This window comes from Electrona antarctica (assembly GCF_951216825.1).
Source record: "Electrona antarctica genome assembly, chromosome: 2".
In the NCBI taxonomy this organism is placed as follows: domain Eukaryota; kingdom Metazoa; phylum Chordata; class Actinopteri; order Myctophiformes; family Myctophidae; genus Electrona; species Electrona antarctica.
Window position 1 is genome coordinate 27576164 of NC_136807.1, and position 23394 is coordinate 27599557.

The 23394-nt window shown below is 41.8% G+C and overlaps 1 protein-coding gene across 1 annotated transcript in view; it reads left to right on the plus strand.

Annotated features, from left to right (window-relative positions):
• b4galt5 (UDP-Gal:betaGlcNAc beta 1,4- galactosyltransferase, polypeptide 5) overlaps nucleotides 1–15155 on the plus strand; it is a gene marked incomplete at its 5' end in the record, with an annotated part of 24399 nt that extends 9244 nt beyond the window's left edge. Inside the window, 5 exons of the mRNA XM_079514663.1 lie at nucleotides 1122–1238; nucleotides 3008–3195; nucleotides 3467–3589; nucleotides 5977–6078; nucleotides 7427–15155. Of these exons, the coding sequence (XP_079370789.1) occupies nucleotides 1122–1238; nucleotides 3008–3195; nucleotides 3467–3589; nucleotides 5977–6078; nucleotides 7427–7574 (678 nt within the window). The 3' untranslated portion in view covers nucleotides 7575–15155. The remainder of the gene's footprint in view (nucleotides 1–1121; nucleotides 1239–3007; nucleotides 3196–3466; nucleotides 3590–5976; nucleotides 6079–7426) is intronic.
• Nucleotides 15156–23394: the final 8239 nt, after the last annotated feature.

Consider the following 23394-nt stretch of genomic DNA (forward strand, 5'->3'; position numbering starts at 1 on the left):
CTCTCTCTCTCTCTCTCTCTCTCTCTCTCTCTCTCTCTCTCTCTCTCTCTCTCTCTCTCTCTCTCTCACCATGACATGTTTGCGTTTCTGCTGAACTTCAAAGAGAAAGCTTAGAATGCTAGTTAAAAAGCTAGCCCTCCCCCCTGAGGTTTCAACAGCACAGCGGGCTCTTTTTAATGGAACACTTCCTGCCCGGCTCTCACCTGCTGTGATCAATACACATGACGTCAATCTTTATATACTGTCCACTGTACATACAGTATCCGCACGCACGCACGCAAGCACACACACACACACACACACACACACACACACACACAAGAACCTGCACATGAAAGAACCCTTGTCATATGCTTTTGTCATATTAATTACTTGCTTTTTGTCTGAAATATTGTGACTTTGTCCTCACTTAAAGGGGTATTTCACTTTAACCGGAGGCTCGTTCTACAAATGCCTTCTAAATCTGTAGTTCTCAAACTGAAAACGGTTTTCAAAATGTTCAAAAAGTGCCGCATTGTGAGCTTGTACAGTATATGTGCTATTTTAGACTGTTTTCTGAAAATTTTGAAGAGTTTGCTGTAAATATGGTATCACATTAGACTGTAAATACGGTATAGCACATTCGACTCTGTGAAAACACACGTCCCTGCTTCTGGTGACTGATATGGGCCTTCTAATGCATGAGGAGACTGTCATTTATTGTCAGTTTATTTCATTATGTTCATATTGTCTGTAATGCAATGTATATCAGCCTTAAAGTGGTTTGGAGTAGGCAGTAGCTTTTATCCAGTGAATCAGCCACTTTACAGAGATGATAACTGGCAGAACAAAATGCACTCTAAACAATAACCCTTTACACTTCATTAGATGGAGTTCGGTGTGTGTGTGTGTGTGTGTGTGTGTGTGTGTGTGTGTGTGTGTGTGTGTGTGTGTGTGTGTGTGTGTGTGTGTGTGTGTGTGTGTGTGTGTGTGTGTGTGTGTGTGTGTGTGTGTGTGTGTGTGTGTGTGTGTGTGTGTGTGTGTGTGTGTGTGTGTGTGTGTGTGTGTGTGTGTGTGTGTGTGTGTGTGTGTGTGTGTGCGCAAAACATTAGTCTTCATTTTTGCTATATTGTGTCCTATAGGTGGCGATCCTGGTCCCGTTCAGGAACCGCCATGAGCACCTGCCCATCCTCTTCAGACACCTGGTGCCAGTGCTTCAGAGACAGAGGCTGCAGTTTGCCTTCTATGTCATAGAGCAGGTACTGTGCATGCTCACAGTCACAATCTGATCTTTATTTTCAGGTGTAAAACAATGGGTGAAATGTTGTGCGAGCTCCATTGTTTGTGTTATTTCCATAAGAGAAAGGGAAGAGGAAGGAAGGGGGGGGGCGAGGCAAGGGGAAGAGAGGGAGAGGAAAAACAAACAAAATATTGTCACACACTTTCACACTCACACGGCTCAGCGTGGAACAAAGAACATCCCACCTCTCAATGTGTCTGAAACATGTCCCATAAGTACCTGTTCTGACGACTGTACTTCTCCAGAGTAAGTGATGCATACAGTATACTGTAGGGCCTCCACCAGAGCCACTTCCTCTGACCTTGTCAGTCACTCAAGGGTAAAACCACACAGTGGAAACTTTTTAAATCCCCCATTAAGTTTCAAGTCTGGCTTAAAATTATGGCTCGATTCAAATTCTAATTGGTCTTTAGCGAAACATTCTCCAACTATTCTCCCCCAGTGTTGCAAACACAGTGAGCTTGCCGGGCTTTGCCGGGTTCCAGGGGGTCCCCAGCAAAAGTAGTTAACTAATTTAATTTAAAATTTAAAACACTTTATCCATTCATTCATATGTTCGCTCTTCAACCCCAAACGGGTCTTATCTGGGTTGAAACGTTCATAGTACAATGTTCTACTGGGAGCTGAGAAACGGTGTAGTTAACCTTTAAATTGTCAAATCTGTCAATAAAATATTCAGTCGATCAAACACACACACACAACGCGCACACACGTGCACACACAGGTAGGAACAGAGTAGCTCTCATTTGATCAGATGTTTGCTCACATGACCTCACTATGACTGAGCCAATCAGATGTTTGCTCACATGACCTCACTATGGCTGAAACGGCTTCCTCGATGCAGAAACCAGGTCATTGGCCACGGGGACGCTGATTCTATGTGTAAAATACACTGTAAGGTCTTATTGGACCCATAAAACCCATTTTACACTAAAATTGACAGAGCTCTCTCTGATATAGTAACGACATAGTAAAACAAGTTAATTGGACCCATGCATAAAGCCAATTCTTAACACTTGCTGTGTATATCTTTGCAATCTCTCCCACTTTGAGAACCAATGTGCTACAGTAGCTCAATTCTAGAATTGACGGGTTGTTATCACACCCGAGTTGAGGCTTTTGAGGCCGAGGCTTTTTTTGTATACTATTTAAATAGTTTTGAGAAGAAAATGCTGCCATTTGTCCCAAAGTGACTGCAAAAGATTGCTATTTGTTTCAAAACAGCTTTATATCCTGTACAGACAGTATAACATGTATATAACGACGCAATGTGGCAAAGCTCTGTTTACACAATGCTGTACCCCCTCCAACTGTATATACTTTCCCCAATTTCAACAGTTTTTATTATATTTTGACACTTGCTTTGGCAAGGTAAACAATGTTGCCAATAAAGCTCCTTTGAATTGAATGGGCAATATGCACACAGAATATCTCTTACTACTTCCGGGCCGATGATACTAATTAAGGCTCTGTTCCATCTAGTGTGCAGTGGTTCTCAAAGTTTTTAATTTCAAGGACCCCCATAACTCTGAGTGTACAAATGAAACCAAATGGAGTTAATGGACCCTTACACTCTCAGAGTTACACACCCATACAAGGACACTTTGAGACCCACTGAGTGTTTCCAGTGAGCCAGCCCCCGGAAGTAGCGAAGGGTCCCAAGTTCTTTCCAAAATGGCGTGTGCATAGAGCCCATTGAATTGAATTATGTGGTCTCTCTCTCTCCAGAGGGGAACGGAGCCGTTCAACCGGGCCATGCTGTTCAACGTGGGCTACAAGGAGGCCATGAAGGACCTGGACTGGGACTGCCTGGTGTTCCACGACGTCGACCACCTGCTGGAGAACGACAGGAACTACTACGGCTGCACCGACATGCCCCGCCACTTCGCTGTCAAGCTCAACAAGTACTCCTACATGTGAGTGCCCTCGTTGAGCTTGTCAAATCTGACGTTTTCGAAAATGTTGGAAAACGCTTTTAAATGAAATAACAAATTATTAAATGGGATACTCTGCATGGTGAGAAATTTTACATTTTGTTACTGTACGTATATATTTTGACGTCAATACTTTTGTACTTTAACGTAAAATTTGGAGTGCATTCTGGACTGTGACTTTCTGCATTGCAGAGTGTAAAAACGTATTCCGCCAACTGGAATTAATAATCATTGCGTGGTGTCTCCCTTCCAGGCTTCCGTACAACGAGTTTTTCGGGGGCGTCAGCGGCCTGACAGTGGAGCAGTTCAAAAAGATCAATGGATTTCCCAATGCATTCTGGGGCTGGGGAGGAGAGGACGATGACCTGTGGAACAGGTGAGGATCAATCAACACGTTATGCTCTAATGTTAATCTATATGCCGTCATATGATGGTCAATTATTATAATTTTTTTCCCCTTTTTTTATCAAGACATACACCATCGTTACTGTCTGACAGAAACCTCTTATCTCCATATTCTAACTTTCCCTAACTAGCCCTACTTAATCATACAGTTTCACACAAAAGTATCAAGCAGATCCACAAGCTTGAAACGCGGTGCAAAGCAGACAGACGGATACGGCGGGTACTCTGACAACCAATTTGCATTGTTTCATCGTTCCCCAGTGGGCCGGTGCCCAAAATAATAGTATGATATATATATATATATAGCCTTGTTGTGTTCCATGGAAACCCTTGATCTGTGGCACACAATAAAGGACCCGTCAGTCTATGTTGTACATTTGTGTAATCCAGGAAAGCATCTTTGTCGTTTTAGATGGAAGTGGGGTCCGGCGAAAAGCTTGTACTGTAGATCTGCTATTTTTGAAAAGTCTTTGAAAATAATATATTTTTAATTTATTAATATTCTTTGCTTCTGGGAGTCCCTGGAACAACATACCTTTTGAGATGCAGGGTTCGCAGGCAAATCCATATCATTGTGGGGGTCCTTGATATTTACACCACTGATATAGCAACATGGCTTTTCCAGAAACTGTTAGGATTTAGAAGACATTTTTAGAATCGGCCTCGGGTCTAAATGGGATAAACAGCGTCGGTATGGCTGTCAGTATTGGCAATATTCACACAGCGTTGATGTCGGCAGTGGTAGGAGGGGGTGACGGCGAGGGGAGGGGAGGGGAGGGAGATTGACATGGTGCTGACATAAGAGCAGATGGCCATCGTGTGAGTATGATCAATTTGTTGACATGAGGTTTGTCTAGAGCCAGGAGTACAGAGCCCGGAGAGTGTGTTGGCACAGAGCAACCTTTCATTTAAGCTTTTCTCTTTTTTGTGTGCTTACTGTATCTATGCTGTATGTCATTATTGTGACACACACACACACACACACACACACACACGTTTGTATTACTATACCTGTGAGGACATCAACCTTTTAGGACGCCAATGTTATGAATTACATTTTTACATTTAATTTTGCCATTTTTAACCGTAAGCCTGAAACCGAAAAATGGCAGATCTACTGTACAAGCTCACAAACTTGACACAATGCACAACACCAGCGTGCAACAAAGTATAAATAAGGTATAACCCAAACCCATAAACCTAACTTCTAAAATAAATGTATAATCCTAATCCCAACCTGAATCTTTTCCTTAAGTAAAGTAAAAAGTAAGTAGCCTTGCCGAGCCATGAGGCCCATAGGTCAGGAGCCTATCTCCTGTTTCTGTAGCGTGAGGCAGCTTGATGTACAAGTACACTCCCTGGACATGACGCTAGTATGTCACAGACTTACCCCCAATCCAACCCTTGATGCTGAGTGCCAAGCAGGGAGGCATTGGGTCCCATTTTTTCTTTGGTATGACCCGACTGGGGGATTGAACCCCAGCCTCCCAGTCCCAGGGCGGACACTCAACCACAAGGCCACTGATCTGAAACAATCTTTAAAACTAAAAAGTGACCTTAAAAACAACCAGAAAATTGTCCATTTCTCAAATTCTACTACACTTATGTGGCCCTCTCAAGGATAGTAAAACACACACGCACACACACACACACACACACACACACACACACACACACACACACACACACACACACACACACACACACACACACACACACGCAAGCGTACAGGCAGCTGTTCTCCGTCCGGACTCTCTGAATGCACACTCCCAGCTTTCTCTGATTGTCTTTTGGCTTTTGTGCTTTGATTCCATAGATAACTGTCTATTATGTTTTTTTAATTTCTCTTTCACCGCTGATTGTATATTATTGTAGGCCTATCCCCGTTTCCTGACGTTTGTCTGTGTATACTAGGGACGGGACATGTCCCTAGTATACAGACGTTTGTCTGTGTATACTAGGGACGGGACATGTCCCTAGTATATAGAACGTCTGTGTATACTAGGGACGGGACATGTCTGTGTACACTAGGGACGGGACATGTCCCTAGTGTATACTAGGGACGGGACATGTCCCAAGTATACATATTTTGCCACAAGGATTATTGTGGCAAAATAATTGCGATTAAAAAATGGGATAATCAAATGAATGCTTAAAATGCCACTTTTGTTAAAGGACGACTGCACCCAGCGAGTGAATGCATTCCATGAGTCATACATTCATACAGTGTTTGAATTTTCTTATGAATGCATGACAGTAGGTGTGGGTGAGTCACCTATTATGGCGCCGGTATCAGGGCAGTTGACAGAGTGTTTGTTTTAATGGCGTATCGCATGGCATGGTGTGTTTGCACTGCAGGGTGAGACTGGCCAACTACACGGTGAGCCGGCCCCACGGCGAGCAGGGGCGCTACATGTCCATCCCACATCACCACCGTGGGGAGGTGCAGTTCCTGGGCAGGTCTGTTTACACACACACTTTTGTTTTTGTACCGTTCGTATGCATGGATTTAAAGTTCTCACTCGCCACGGCCCACGACTGATTTCAGTCATGTGGGTTCCATATGAAGCCAGCATTTATTCTATGGAAGCATGTTTCACATAAAAAATGGCCTATCTACAGATCTCGTGTGTGTGTGTGTGTGTGTGTGTGTGTGTGTGTGTGTGTGTGTGTGTGTGTGTGTGTGTGTGTGTGTGTGTGTGTGTGTGTGTGTGTGTGTGTGTGTGTGTGTGCGTGTGCGTGCGTGCGTGCGTGCGTGCGTGCGCGCGCGCTTGCGCGCGTGCGCGCGACAGATTTGAAAATCAAAAATGTACAAAACTGTTACTTTTCACGATTCAAATGAACAATGGCAAAAGTAGCAGATCCACAAGCTTGAAATGCGTTTGTGTTACGCTGTAGTATGATCAAGTAGGGCATTAATTTATGAGAAAAATCACAAAAAGTTAAAATATGAAAATAAGACGGCAACACAATTCTGCTATACTTGAAGGGACACATGGCTCTCACAAGTACAGTAATACACAGTACACAGTGTGTGTGTGTGGGTCTGGATACAGGGTGGGTGCTGATAGTTGGAATGTGGCTTGGATTCATGTGATGTAAGCTGGTCACATGAAAAGTCAGAATGCAGCGCCTTTGAGGGCATTTCTGTGGCTCTTTTAAAGACTTTGCATGTGATATATGCATGGGGGATACATTCCGATCATGTTCGCTGTGCTAAACATACTTAAAACACTTGAACCCTAGCATCCCTATCCCTGAGCTTGTCATAATAGGCGAAAATAGGCGATCTACAACCTCATAATGTGCGTTGTGAGCTTATAGATCAGCTATTTTTGGGTGAGTTTGGTGAGGGAACAAAGGAGGGACTAACAATGTGTTTATGGTTTAAGTTATAAACACCTCAGGAGGTGAGAAAGATCTAAATGTCTCAATAGAAGAGCAGAGAGAACAAATGGAACCACCCCAAGTTATATTGTATATACACTTTTTGCTGTGGACTTTTTCAGAATAAAGTGTCAAGCTGATGAGGCAGATTTTACTCTGAAAAGCCCCACCTTCCATTTCCCCCCAAAACCGGGAGGTCAAATCTTCATTCTTTTTATTTAGGTTTTATTTGAGAGCACGTCTTTAGCATCAGAAGTGTTAACATACTCTACCATACAGATAGCAATGCATTTTATTCACACAGCTGTGTAAGTGGTTAAATAACACTGATTCCAATACCGTGTAATGAGTTGGTCCCGTCAGATATTTGCATTTTTTTTTGTCTGTCTCATATTTGTATTTCTGATTTTTCCTCCCGCAGGTATACTCTATTACGTCACTCGAAGGAGAGGCAAAGCCTGGACGGTCTCAACAACCTGAACTACTCCCCCCTGGTGTCCAGGAGGCCTCTCTACACTAATGTCTCGGTGATCCTCAACAGGAACCTCGCCCCTATCGCCGACTACTGACCTGAAGGCACAACAAACCTGACCTGAAGGCCGCCCCAAGGCCTCCTGGGAATTGAAGTCCTCTGGGGGGACGTTGTCAGCCATAACTCTCACCAGTCGTAGCAGCAGTGCTTTGGACTTTTCAGTTTGATCTGTAGGCTACTTTTGTTTTGCTTTGTATGCAAAAAACAAACAAAAAAAATCTAATAGACACACAGGAGATAGGTTTGGTAAAAAAAAACAAAAAAAACGTAGAGATTTAAAGGATAAATGTTGCACTCATTTGTGCCATGATCCATTGCTCCGCCTCTCATCTGGGCTTTGGTCTCCACATGCCTTTTCGCACCGGTTTGGCCTTTAGCATTCATTCAGTCAGTCAGTCATGCATTTGCTAATTCAGTCAACTATTAAGTCCACAATCTTTTCTCAGTCCTAGCGACACGAATAGGCTATATAACACACATACTATATATATACAGTACACACACACACACACACACACACACACACACACACACAGGCATAGACACTTTTCGCGCTGTTGTGGTCTGTGAGGCTTTTATTTTAGTTTTGCTCTTGCACTAATGATGTTTTCACCAATGCAGTAACCCAGTTAAAATCTGCATGCACACACGAACACAGTGACTTTAACATTACGTAGATCCTGCAGCTGGTTCTGCAGAAAGTACAAATGCCAAAATCTACAACTGCTGAAGATATACCGGACAGAGCGAGAGAAAAGAGAGATTGCTAGTGATGCGTGATGTGTTTCAATGATATACATGTAAAAATACTATGTTAAATTTAAGAGTAATATTAGCATCCTTACCAAATATCAACAACTACATTTTTTTATATAACTGTAGCTACACATGCTAGTTAACCACTGAAGCCCCTATTTGCTTCGTCACATGACGAATAGAAAAAATAGCCGCTCTACACACCTTGCTACACAACTGGTAGATTGTTATTTTGGCATCCCATATGGGATGCTAAAATAATGTTCAAAAACAAATCAGCAAACGTCGTTGAGCTTGTAGTGCTGCTATTTTTGATAGCTGTTTTTCATCAGGGTTAATGTGGTTTAAAAAAAAGAAGGCTCTGAACGTTTTGTGTTGCATTAACTGCATCGGCTCTTTTTGGCTGCTTGGGGAATGGCTGTAAAGTTTTAGAGCAACAATCATAATGAATATTAGCAATAAGCTGTATTATGTCACAGGAGAGCTCAATGCACACACACACAGCAGCATGGGTGCTGAAGTGGACCCTGATCGGAGAGGATTGGATGCTCTGTGTATGCAAACCTCGCAAATGGACACACTTTTGCCTAAGCAAACATGCCCTCCCAGACCAGTCAGAAGTGTGTATGAGTCTCCGTCTCTGTCTGTCTTTTGCCTCTGTTTGCTTTTGCGTGCGTGAGTGCGTGCGTGCGTGTGTGTATACGTGTAAATGTGTGTAAACAAGTGAGGGAGAGCTATGCAAATGGCCTTGTAGGTACAGTAACCTGTTCTTATTGTCATTGTCCTTCAAGAAGTTCCAAGAAACTGTGATGGATTCCCTCTAGAACTCACCTCATATGATGATGTATGCCTAAAGGCCAGAAAGAGAGAGTGAGAGACGGCAACAACAATAACCACCACAAAAAGCTACGATGTGATTTTCAGTGGTTCCCACATCTTTGACTACTCATCAGGATTTTTCACCTCAGAGTGTCTAAGGTAGAGAATACTTGACGTCGAACCTAATTTGTGCTGAATTGGGCTTTTTGAAGGCGTCATACTGTTGAGCGATAGTTGTGGATGCTGTGACATGGTCTCACTTCCTACTTGTGACCTAGGTTTGCCTCTCGTGTGTTAGCCATCCCCGTCACAAAAATGATTTGGAAAGCAAAACTAGTCTTGGTGACGCTCAAGAGGCCACAAAGTTAGCCAAGGCTTAATCATGTTAGCTTGCTGGCTAATGTGGGTGAATGACAGTGGCCCTATACTGCCTTATTGCGGTGTCATTCTCCATTGACCATATTCAACGTGGCAGCCATTTTGCTCTTGCATCACACTGGTGGAATGAATTTGTTTTGTCCCAGGATGGTTGAGGAACACTTGGCCTGTGATTAGCTGAGTGCTTATTTTGCCTAGCTGCTAGCCATGGGACACTGGCTCGCCTAGTGGCTCGTGCAAGCACTCCTCTTCCACAGCCATCCTTGGAGAAAACTATTTTAGCGCAGTGATTCTCACATTTCAAATGTTCAGAGTTTGATATCCATTAGGCCACCTTTGTTTTGTTTATCTCTGGGACACCAATCTACACGGTAAAATCCATAGTGTTATTTAACTCAGAGTGTACATTTCTCAAGTGTACGATCTCAGATTTACACACCCGTAAGGGTCCATTTAGTTCCATTTGTATAGTATCAGGGCCCTGTCTTGCAGCACTCCGCCTAAGATTTGAGGCTTTATTTTATTTTGAAAAACATTTTTAAAATGGTTCAAATAGCTGATCTACAAGGTCACAAAGTGTTTATTATTATTATATATTTTTTTCAAAATAATGAAAAAAGTACCTGAGAGTTTAGTCATAAGGCACAAGACACCGCGCAAAATAGGGCCTTCAGAGTTACAGACCCGTAAAGAGTCCATTTGGACCCCTATTGGGTCCATGGACCTGACATTGAGAACCAGTTCTATAGCGTATTGGTTCTCAAAGTGGGGCCCGGGGACCCCCTAAGGGTCCTTGGGGGGTACCAGGGGGTCCCCAGCTAAATATGCTAATACAGTCATACACAATCATTTTAACCACATTATCCATGTATACGTTGGCTATTCAGAAATGGCGGATATACAAGCTCAATTTAGAATTTTTAAAATACATTTTCACTCGTGGGGGTCCGTGGCCAAATATATATCAATTTTGGGGTCCTTGACATGAATACGTTTGAGAACCACTGAAGGGGTGTCTAACATGGCCATCTTGCGTGAATGTGGTCAATTGTATCTAATGAGAGTTGGTGTGCCAACGCCTCACGCAGGCCCACAACATGCACTGAACAGTATCTGGAGGGATACCAGGGTTTGTCAGCGTTGAAACTGAGCGGTAAGCCTAAGTCACAATTCCATTTAAAGAAATGTAGTTATTGTAAAGATTTACACAAAACCCTCTAGCATTAACATCTCTGAGCCCTAGTCGTATAGCTGGGGGACCTGATTCATTTCACACAAATCGCCTTGTATGCATTTTTTTTAGAGATGGTTCTTTAAGGGGGTGAGATGTGGCAGTTTATATAAACTAACTGTTTATGTTGTGTTCCCATGCTGAAATAAGAATACATGAGTGAGGCAGGTTCCTCCACATTTTATTTATTTGATCTTTTATGGAATATTTTCTGTGATTTCTTTTGTTTTTGTTTTGACTGTGTTAGATCAGATGCACTGAAATTTGTAGTTTCTATTTGTTTGGAGATTGTCGAGGTTATTTGCCGTGTGTGTGTGTGTGTGTGTGTGTGTGGAATGGCTTGGAACGATCGTTCCACGTCATTCCGTCGCACGGCGACTCCCTCATTCACGCCAACATTCACAACGTGGTGAATGGATGCTCCCATGGAATGAAATGGCACCCATCCATAGCCTGGCGTGTATTAAAAACCACTGAATAGACGCGGTCGACGAACCCATTTTGTTTGACAACCACTGGAAGAGAAGGACACAACATCTTTCGCTATGCATCTCCCGTTATATGAATTGATAATCAATATGGTGCTTAACCCTCCGGAACTATAGAGGGAGAATATATCGCTTTGTGCTAACGAGAACCAATCCCAACATTGTACTATCTGTATCTGATAAAGGGGGTAAGTGATAACATTTGTTAGAAGTAGATAAATAAATAGCTCTATATTCTGATCGCAATCATTGTTATAGACTTGTATTCAGTAACGGTGGGATTTCCCAAAAACTTTTCCAGGCGGGGATACCAATTTCATCCAATTAGGAGGTTACCTACTAGTGTTCCAATTCCAGTTCTGCTCTTTTTTCTCTTTTCATCACTTCCAATTTAGCTTGTTTATCCTGTATGAGTTCTCTCCTGATTTGATTAAATTGGTGTCCTTATGTTCTGTTTACTACCAACCTAGAAATATGGGGAGAACCCTGTTACTGAACAAACACTATAAAGCAATGATTACGATCAGAATATAGAGCTGTAACGTTTTAACAAAAAGCCTTTTATTTCAACCACAAAATATCACTTAACGGCACCCTTTTAAATGACGGTCAGTGTCTTCAAGGTTTGCAGCCTGCGTGTTAATTGCTTTGTCATGCTCTTTGGCGCGTACGGACGTAAATGTTTTCTCTGACCAATCGGAAGTGTTGAATGGGTTCATTATGACAACCAGAAGCACATGTTTACCTCTTAGCCAATTACCTTTGGAGGTGCCTAGTGAAAGTCGTGCACTACAGCCACTTAAGCCCGATTCGTACTCTGTCGCACGAGGTGTTCACGTGCACCGGAAATCGCTGACCCGCACTTGTAGGACGGCCATTTCCATTCCTCGGGTCGACAGAGCATAAATGTGGCTTTGTTTGTTAAATGTTCTCTCTTCCAAGTGTGTTTGATTGAAATGGCCTAACCTGCCTAGTTGTTCAAAGGAGGTCTGTTGTCGGTCCTCTGCAGTTATTAGATTTTATCAAATCTGTTTTACTTTCATTTTGTTTTCTAGCACTGATTTGTATAAGACCTGTCTGAGGATATGACACCTCGCAGGTCCCACTCTAGTTCCTGAACACGATGTGATAGACTGTACATTATCTGTTTTTGTTTTGTTTGTTTTTTATCATCACCTGTAAATTAAGAAGCTATAGATGGACAGAAAATCCAAGCCAAACGGGTGGCGGTCAGATTATAGACAGGACGACGAGATGGAGGAGAGATTTAACAGGTGCATGTCAAAAATAATTAACATCGTGGAAAAGGTCATAAGGAATATAACACAAATTAATCAAAAAAATCGTCAAAGAAATTGCATATTGTGATGATTTAAGGAATTCATTCATGATTGCAGGTAGACATCTGAAGAATTTTCTCATACTGGGAGTTTTGATTCCCATGAGCTGTTGATTGAATCTATGATAATAAGATATGAGCTGTTGATTGAATCTATGATAATAAGATAATAAGATCTTGGACTTTCCCACGATATGAAACATTTTTGACTTTTTCGGACAGTTCCTCCGGATGTCGTAGCTACTGAACTGTAGGCCTTCAGTCAGTATCTGACTCTATACTTCAACACCGCAGAGCCAACAGTTTCAACACCTAAGCGCATATGGAGAGCAGTGGGGGTTTCTATAAACGACAAGCTAGTGTTCCCATGTTTTTATCAGCAGCAGGAAATGGGCTCTGTTTTTGTTTTTATTGTAGATAAGCGCTAGCTGGCTGAATCTCGGAATCCTGTTTTATAAATCGCTTCAGCCCTGACCTGACCTATCGGCCCGGGGATGGTCGCTGTGTGCGTTGCATAGTCGGGGCTTCCCCTATACAACAAGATCACCCATTCTGATCCATTATTATGTCGAGTCTAAATGACGGGTCCTAGTTTACTCCGGTGCCCTGACAAGACAAGACAGCCTTAAAGCTTGTTAATTTATTTGTTTAGTTTTTTGTTTTCCACTGAAGTTTTTATTTTAGATTTATATATATATACTGTATATATACAAGCTAAATCTATTTAAATTGGAAAAAAAATTGCATATCAAGAAGATATTGACCATTGTAAATATTGTCGTGTGTAGTGTTTTAGAGGTTCGATAAAAGTCAAATCACTACTGATGCTAGCTTAACGAACAAGGCTTTTTGGAGTGGTTTTGGCTGGGGATAATGCCTGTGCCACTTATACCCGATTTATGCTCTGGCGTACGGCGGTGTGGCACACCGAACATGGTGGTCCTACAAGCTCTTCGAGCTGATTTACAAGCTCAAACGTGGCACGTTGTTCGCAAGCTTAGATTGGCTATGTTCGATGTGCAACGCCATCGTGAGACAAAGTATAAGTTGGGGCTTTATCCAGTTAAGTGCTGGTGTAGTTTACACAGCTACAATGATGCTTTACATCACTGCTAAACCCTTTTTTGTTTGATTGTTTGTTTTCCATTTGGGATATTGTCAGATAGTCTGCTTGAATTCCCGTCACAATTCTTAATTTATGCTGGTGTGGCTTGCCCTCAAGAACTGATTTTCAAGCTACTGTAACAGCTTGTTATTAGCCTGAATGTCAGGAGTATAATGCCTAATTTATGCGTCATCGTACAATGGTGTCACACATCCAACATAGTTGATCGACAAGTAGGCTTGTAGATCGGCTATGTTCGGTACGCGACACAGACATACGACAAACTATAAATTGTAGCCTGCTTTTGTCATACAAAAATAACAATGTTTTTTGTTGAAATAATATTTGAGTCTGTTCTTGACATGCATGTTGTTGCAAATTAAGGGAAGGCAAAGGCATCGCTCTTCATATTAAGTTCAATTGGCCTCGTTTGTGATGTGTCATTGATAGTGACAGTGTCTCATTAGCTAAATGCCAATGCTCACATGGATGGACATTTGAGTATTGGGATCTGGCTAGTGGCTATTGATAGTGACGGGTATCATTGATAGTGACAGTTATCAGCGATAGTAAGAGAGGTCTCATCGGTAGTGACTGGTATCGCCGACAGTGACATGTTTCTTTGATAGTAACGGTTATTGTCGATTCTGGCAGGTTTCATGGGTGGTGGTGACAGGTAAGGTTAATATGAAGGCTTAAGTAAAATAAAAATAAATAATAATAATAATAAAAAACACTGTAGATCGGCAGTTCTCAAAGCGGAGTTCAGGGAACCCTCAGGGTTCCTTAAGTGGGCATTCCAAATTAATTCTGACAGGACTTAGGTCCATACAAGCTCCTTGTGACATCGGAAAAGATCAGTTTTGGATGGGCTTTCCGAACTGGGTCGGACAGTCAGGACATCTGTGGTTGTAGGAGTGCTCAGAGTAAAAGCTATCCGATGTTCTGAATAACGTAAAAATGTAAATATTACCTCTATTTCCGGCAACAAAAAAACAAGTTTGGACGTCAGAAAGGAGCATGTATTCATGCAGTTCATGAGGGTCCTTGAAATGTAACCGTTTGAGAACCAATGCTGTAGATTGATTGTAGAGAGAGAGCACTGTGTCAGCCAAAAACCACTGCTTACAATCATGCCCAGAATGAAACAGACACCCCCCACCCATACATACCAGCAACACAACTCACTCCCAAATCTATACAGATGGAACCCATTCTTTTTGTACGAAAAACCAATAAAGGACAAAAAAAAAAAGATACAGATGAATACATTTAAAATATTATCTTCTCTCTGATTGTAAGGAGATGACGTTTCTCCTTGAATTGAAGCCATTTGAAGCCACTTGTTAAAAACTTGATGTCAGCCTTATGTGTATCTGTGTATTACTGTATTGGCATATTATCTTTTGATTATTGAAATTTGTAAGACGGAGACTTTCTTTTATACCATCATTGTTATTGTTCAAAGTGCACCAATAAAAAAACAGAAACTTGAAAAGATACTGAATGTCACACTCCTGCCTGTGTTTTGTTACAATTACAATTTGTAATTTAGGCATTTAGCAGACACTCTTATCCAGGGAGACTTACATTAAGCAAGGTCAACACATACATCAAATGCAAAGAGACAGTGGTGCCTCAGTAAACTAGGATCACAAGTAAACCAAGACAATATACGTACTGTCAAAACAACAATCTGCACATTGTAACTATGGGATACAAGGTAAACAATTAATCTGTTTGAATAGCATGCTGTGTAAATTGATTATAGATCATTTGGAGGGGCTTAAAGGAGAATTCCATACTAGAAGGCTTTCTTACCTTTATTTGTAGTTATGTCCCCACCAAAGAGGTCCAGGTGTTATTTTGTGCAAAAGCGCATTATTATTTCCCCTACCATAAGCCCTCAATGAATTGCATTGAATTGAATGGGGCTATGGGGTGTTGTGCTAATTCGCTAATTTCCATCGCTCAAAAATCTATTATTTTTGTATATATCCTCTCTTCATAATGTAAATAGTATCCCAAGCGGCACACTTTACTATTTATTTCGATGGAAATAAGCGAATTAGTACAAAAACCCAACCCCCATTGAGGGCTTATGGTAGGGGAAATAGCCATTAATGCACTTTTGCACAAAATAACACCTGGACCTCTTTGGTGTGGACGTAACGACTTCTAGTATGGAATTCTCCTTTAAGTCAATGGGTGCATATCTTTGGTCCGACGTCCTAACAGTCTGACACGCAATACTCCGACATCCTACCCCAAAACCAACCTAACCCTAATCGCACGCGGAAGCCACGGGTGAGTCTTAACCGGCCACGTATGTCAGAGCCACGGTTGAGTCTTAACCAGCCGCACATATGTCGGACTATTGGTACGCCGGACTAACGTATGCCCCCGAAGTCAATGATGCTAGATTGATTAGAACGATAGACCATCCCAATTGGAGCCACTAGAGGCGAAAAGATACACAGTGGTCCCCTAAGTGCATCCAGTGGCAGATCTCGCAAGCGTCCTATATATGTTTACTGGTGCTAGATCTTGCGCGAGAGTGTGTTACTGGGACAGAGAAAGGTAAAAAACTAAGTAGGTTTTCTCCTGATTTGTCTCTCTGAAAAAAGCCAGTATGAACATCTTGGGAAGATTGTGTGGCTTACGACCGAGGGTCCAATATTTAGTTCAGTGACCATGGGGCTAAAGAATGGTACAGAAGCTGTGTTCACGTTCACTCTTACATTGGAATTAAGACTCCAACCTGTTTCCGGTCTCTTAAAAAGGCGACCACTTACTTCACGCAAATACATTTTTTTCCTTTTTTTTGTGCGTCTTGGCTTAAGTGTTGTGAGTGTGCAACACTTCCCTGAAACTGACCCTGCCCATTCATTGTTTACCGGACTCCATCTGTTGTTTGAAAACTTGAGAATAATAGCCTGTTTACAGAACCAGAGCCTACGTACGCTTTGGTTTAGGAAACCTTTATGGTTAGACTTCACTTCGATAACAAAACGTCCACCAGGCAGCTCATTAGCTGCTGTGTAAGACGAGATCCAGTCACACTATCTGACAGTATTATAAGACCTTTTTATGATTAAAGCTCACAGCAACGCACTATTGTACAATAACAGTACTCCGGCCCGACAGATGCCAGAGGTTTCTGGGTTTCTGGGTCCGATGCCAATTTTGATTCGTGAGAGGACCATTTTACTTCCAAGGACTCCCAGAACTCCGAGAGTGTACACAGTCCCATAAGGCAGTTGTTCTCAAACGTTTTCATGTCGAGGACCCCCAAAATGATATGTATTTAATTCACTGCGGACCCCCCAGCCCCAACCCAACCATCTAAGCATCAGAAGCAAAGATTTCAGATAAGAGCTTCCCTCTGTGGAGGTTTTTGGCAGCTATAAGACACACTGGTGTTAGCATACCAAAGGCTTGTGTTAGGAAGTGGCTGCTTTGCTACTCCAAACGCACGCACGCATGCACACACGCACGCACGCACGCACACACACACACACACACACACACACACACACACACACACACTCCCTCTCTCTCTCTATACTGGGTCTATACTGCTGGGTCCCATCCTTTTCTCTCCCCTACCTCTACACCAAATCACTTTGCCAAAATATAGCCAGTCTACAAGCGTGGCAACATGGAAGGTTGCAAGATTGTAGATCTTTGCCTAATATTGGCCGCAGAACAAGGGGCAGTGAAGGCCTGTGTTCTCTAGCACTCAGCGCTCTGCTTCAGAGAGCAAGGCTGTGTCTGTTCCTTCATCATCATCGTCATCATCAGGGACAGAGACACGCCTCTAAAAACCACTCATGGACAAACGTAGACACTAAGGGCCCTATTATGCGTGTCTTAAGTACCAGGTCTTATGACTTAACTTAAGACCTGGAGGCGTGGTCAATGCTGTTTGGCCACTCAGAATAGCCAAATGGCATTGATCACGCCTCCAGGTCTTAAGTTAAGTAATAAGACCTGGTACTTAAGACATGCATAATAGGGCCCTAACACTGCTGTACATGCGGCATCATGCCGTTATATGTCACACATGCACAACGCAGCTGACAGCTAGCAAAGCATGCGCGTGTGTGACACCCACACATGTCTGCCTCATTCACTAGAATGGAGAATCTCACTTCCAACTGAAATAACTGTGTGTGTGTGTGTGTGTGTGTGTGTGTGTGTGTGTGTGTGGGGGGGGGGGGGGGGGGCACACATCCTGAGCCAGAGACAAAGACGCTGCTTGTTGGGGATGTCCAGAGCCATTGACAGCATGGAGAGGCAGGCAGCATGGTGGACACACACACACACACACACACACACACACACACACACACACTCACACACAGAGTTATTTCAGTTGGAAGTGAGATTCTATTCGAGTGAATGAGGCAACAGAGCGCAGGCCAAAGACACCTTCCGTATGTCACTGATCAACCCCAACAATCAATTCTCCAGTTCTAGGCAAGAAGGGGGGGACTTTTCTTATTTCCACACAACAGCTCTAAGGTATATTCATGCCATATAGTTCAATACTGAAAATGAGTGGTAGTCCCCTTTAAGTAATTAACACATTTGGAAACAGGGAGAGAGAGACAATGAGTGTGGCCAAGTGGCTTCAAGAGCAAGAGGTCACTTCACATGCAATGAATTGCGGCCTATCTCTCTCTCTCTCTCTCTCTCTCTCTCTCTCTCTCTCTGTCGCCCTGCGGCGAGAGAGAGAGTCCGTTTGTCCACTTGTCCAGCGGGACAAGCAGCCCGTAATGTCATTATGTTATCACTGCTGCAGTCAGGGCAGGAAACGTCAAGTGTCGGGAATGAGGGGACCTAATGGGAGTGCCGTACGTGGCTGCCAGAGAAGCCTGCGCAAGGTCAAGGTCAAGCGTACACAACCGGCTTCCAAAAGAAGTTAATGTGTCAACAAGTTCAAGTATATCACTAAAAACCCTACACATCCGATTGAAAAGCTGTATGGGGAAAGGACTCATTTTTATTCTCTTCAAGCCTCAAGTCTATTATCTCCATTGTTGCCTTAAGTCCCCCATGAAGAGCTGGCTAAATAGCAGCTTGACCTATGGCATCTATTAGTTGAGTTGTAACAGGTCCGTTTCACACTACACCATGTTCTTGGATGTTTTACTCCTCTAGCACATTGAAATTGTATGAATGTATTCAGATTGATTACATCTTTTTCAGTGTCTCCCCCAGCCCCCCAAACAACAAACAACACAATGAACATGGAATACATAGCTTTGTTATGGACAGATATGAACACATATATATGTTATGTATAAGCATATATCTGTCAATACAAAACATCAGTCAATCAATCAATCAATCAATCAATCAATCAATCAATCAATCCTTCATTGAACTTAAACCAGTATTTTGCCAAATGTTCGCCTCAGGATATTGACGCTATATGGTTCATGCAATGAAGTTAGATTCTGGATTAGTTAGCCACATTCTGGATCTTAGATTACTTTAAAATCTGACCAGGAAGATCAAGTCATTTCTTTCAGAAGAAATGCTACCTCATGGACCTTGTATGTGCTAACCAGTGAAACATCAACGTAAGTGATATGTTCTGGTTTTTCTTTAGTTTTGTACGGCAATGTTGTGCACCAGAAATAAAACTCAGAACATGTTGCATTGTTGTGAATGCCACAGCTTGTAGATCTGCAACTTTTGCTGTTTTTTCTTTTCTTTTCTTTTTGAACAGTTTTGGACATATGAGGTTTGCACCCCACAGAGATGATATGTAGGCCTATATTTACATAAGTATACTGTAGTAAAATTTTGGAGGTACATTTACTTTACTTGAGTATTTACATCAATACTTTATACTTGAACTATACAAACATTTTTTACTCATACAATTATTTGTACTTCACCTATTCAAAAATGGCATTGTGCCATTGCTTTTTTACTTTTAACAGAGTATTCTTTTATTGTGGCATTGCTACTTTGACTTAAGTAAAACAAAGATTACTTCTTCCATCACTGAACAGGAACCTTCGACTATTTAAAATGTGTATTTGTGTTCTCTATCCTATTTCCTTGTTCTTTTTAGTTGATTGTTACAAGCATCGTTATCAGCATCGTTCTTGCATATATTGTATTAGCTGTTAGCATAGTCTTGCCACACCTTACATTTCACTGCTTCTACCTGTATAACCTTGAGTGAGTAAACATTTGATTTGATAGTCATAAATGTACAGTGGACAGAAAGTGAGTGCTGCATGGCCATCATTTCTTAAGTTGTATAGAAGAAAGAGTTCCCAGCTCTCTGCGCATATATATATATATATATATATATATATATATATATATATATATATATATATACTGTCAGTGTCAGCTGTCCAGCAGTCCAAATATTATTAAATTACATTTCAGAATGGTAGACCTGAGGCCTGAGGCCTACCATACCATTGCGTGGCACATCTATGCACGAAATGTCTATGTTCACAGGCTTCTGTGTGCTGCCTAGAGGGCATCTGAACATTTGCAACACAATACCTCTTACACCATGTGTCCTTTGGGAAACCGGGCCAATGTTAGTGATGCTCATACAGTAGAGTAGGCCCTTCACCAGAGGGAGTTCCTCTGACCTTGTCCCTCAAGTCACTCAAGGGTAAAAATGCATTCTACTATGCAGCCACAACACAGTGGAATGCTCTACCACTGGCCCTGACATTTCTAAATTCTCCATTGAAGTTGAAAGCTTCCCTAAAATTATTGCTCCACAAAAGATTTTTTTTTTTTTACTAGTGCATGTTTATTTCAGGCTATTGTGTCTCAGTGTCTGCATGGCATATGTTGTTTTTTTGTGTGCATGTGTGTACAATGTGTGCGTTTATTTCAGTGTATTGTGTCTGCAAAGCATGTGTTGTTTTTTGTGTGCATGTGTATAATGTGTGTGTTTGTATGAGTCAGGCTCAATACATTCAGACTTGCAAAAAGGACAGAGAGAGAGAGAGAGAGAGAGAGAGAGAGAATGCATTTCGCTGAGCCATTCAGTTCTATAATATTAGTTGCTGCTCCTGTACATATGCATTTGTCATGGGCAGTTTAATTTATCATCAATATAGTCATTTATGTATAATCTGTTTTACTATTAACGTCAGCAAAACTGGATTTACTGAAATGTTATGTAGGTTGTTAATGCTTTAACTGCAGTTAATAAATATGCTCTGGAGCCACTAACTGTAATTCTTTCACTCCTTTATGGTCACTGTCGGGTGGAAACCTTGTATGTCCAATGTTAATTTTCAGGAAATGTAGACAAAATGATTTTCCCTTTATTGTCAATGCGTTTACTAAACAAACTTTGAACTAAAGACAAACATTAAACCTGTGTAAAGGAGGGGCTAGCGCCCCTCAAAAAAAAGTCTGGGAAAAAAAATGGAAAAAAAAGACACCATATTCCAGCTTTAGTTTTCTCTTGCAGGTTTCTAAGCAGAATGTTTGAAAGTAAAGAGGGTGCTTGGGTCCAGAAATCAGGAAAAGTGCTATACAGAAGTCAAACACCTTTGAGAACCACTGCGCTACTAAAGGACAGGCTGAGTTGTTTTGCTTCCGTTGCTAAATGTGGGCCTGTATGGCCCTTTGAGACTGTGACAGCAGCACATTATGGGGGAGTTGAGTGGAATCTCTGAGGTGTGAGGTGTCTAGCTCTCTCTCTCTCTGGCACATGTCAGGTCCTGTTTGTGTCTGTCCCCCATCATGCTGTGTGTGTCCCCTGTGTCCCCTGCTGTCCTGGTCACCAACAGGACAGGGACAGCTCTCTCTGTCTCATTGCCAGAGGTGGAAGAAATACTCTGATTTAGTTTTACTAAGTAAAGTAGCAAGTTTTTGTGTTAATCAACGCCCCACTTGATCATACTACAGCGTCACTCAAACGTATCAAAAGTCGCAGATCTATAAGCTTTGAGCTTGTAGATCTGCTATTTTTGGATATTGTGAGGTTTCAACCCAACTTTGATGATAAAAGGAAATGATAATATAAAAAAGGAAATTACAGTAAGTACAAGGACAAACAAATGTAAGAATTGGTTGGCCATGTTTTTGAAAATGTGCCACCTTGTGAGCTGGTGGTAGTATAAAATAGGGCTTAAAGGATGATTCACCCGTTTTCCACCCATCTCCATATAATTATGAATTATGAATTATGAACTAATGAAAACCAATTCTACTTGGTCTGTCTCATAGGAGGGCTGTGGACACTTCAGAAACACGCCTAACAGTGACATCATCGTTAGGCAGATTTCTTTCCTTTCTTTATTTTAAGATTTGTATTAATGCGAGAACAATGGCTTCAATGGCTTCCATTATACCCGTTGATGATGTCACTGGTAGGTGGGTTTCTGAAGCGTCCATAGCCCTCCTCTGAGACACTGAGACTCCTTTTCCACCAGTTGGGAACCGGTTCAGCTCAGAACCAGTTTGTAGTCCACGCCAGACCTCCAAAATAGGAACATTAATTATGATTTGAGTGGGCAAAACCATACCAATATTAAATTATCAATATAAGTACATTAATATATGATAACCATTCTCCAGTAGTAGCTTTATTTATATTATATTTTCTATTTTTTGCATATTTTCCTAGATAATGCCTAATTTGCATATTTAAATGTACAATTTCAGAAAGTGTGTAATACAATAAATCATGTTACCTATTCATCTATCACGTATAGGACTACTATAGGTGAAAATTACAAAATGTGTGATAAATATGAAAAAGCTACTCCTCATATATTAATTTACTTATATTGATCCTATAAACAATTGAATATAGATATGGTTTTGCCCACTCAATTCATAATTAACCGTCCAGTTTTGGACAGTCTGGCTCATGGACTAAAAACTGGTTCTGAACCGAACCGGTTCCCAACCGGTGAAAAAGGGGCCAGAGTGTAAACAGTACCATACTAATAGGCATGACTGAGGACTAAAGATGGGTTGAAAATGGATGAAGTCGTGTTTTAAGAGTTTGTTTTGTAATAATAATCTAAATCTGCATTATAAAAATAATAATAGTGGAGTAAAAAGTACAGCATTTGGGTGGAATTCCCCATTTAGTCTAATCAATGGGTTAACATGTTGGTTTTAGTGTCTCTTCTTTTGTGTACGGAGACAAGAGTTCCTCTGACTTCACCCATTTTCAACCTATATCTTCATTTAATTGGTCCTCACTAATGCTCATTATAAAATGGTACAATTTGTTTCTACCCATAGGAGGGCTGTGGACACTTCAGAAACCTACCAGCTGTAAGTACCCCTTGCCGAGCTTACGATGTAGCTTGATGTACTGTAGAAGACCGTACGGTGGACTCCATGTTGCTCCATGGAAGGAAAGAAACATGCGCAATTGAGACCAGGAAGTTGTACAATTAACCTTGGTACAAGTACACCCCCTGGACATGATGCTAGTATGTCGCAGGGACTTGTCTTACCCCCAATCCAACCCTTGATGCTGAGTGCCAAGCAGGGAGGCACTGGGTCCCATTTTTCTTTGGTATGACCTGGTCGCAGTCAGGGATTGAACCCTCCACCTCCCAGTCTCAGGGCGGACACTCTAACCACAAGGCCACTGAGCTGGTACACCAGCTGTACATCATCATTATAGGCAGGTTTTCTTTTTTCAAACAAAATTTCCCATTTTATCTTTAGAGAACAATGGCTTCCATTATAGCATGCTAACTTTAAAAATAGAAA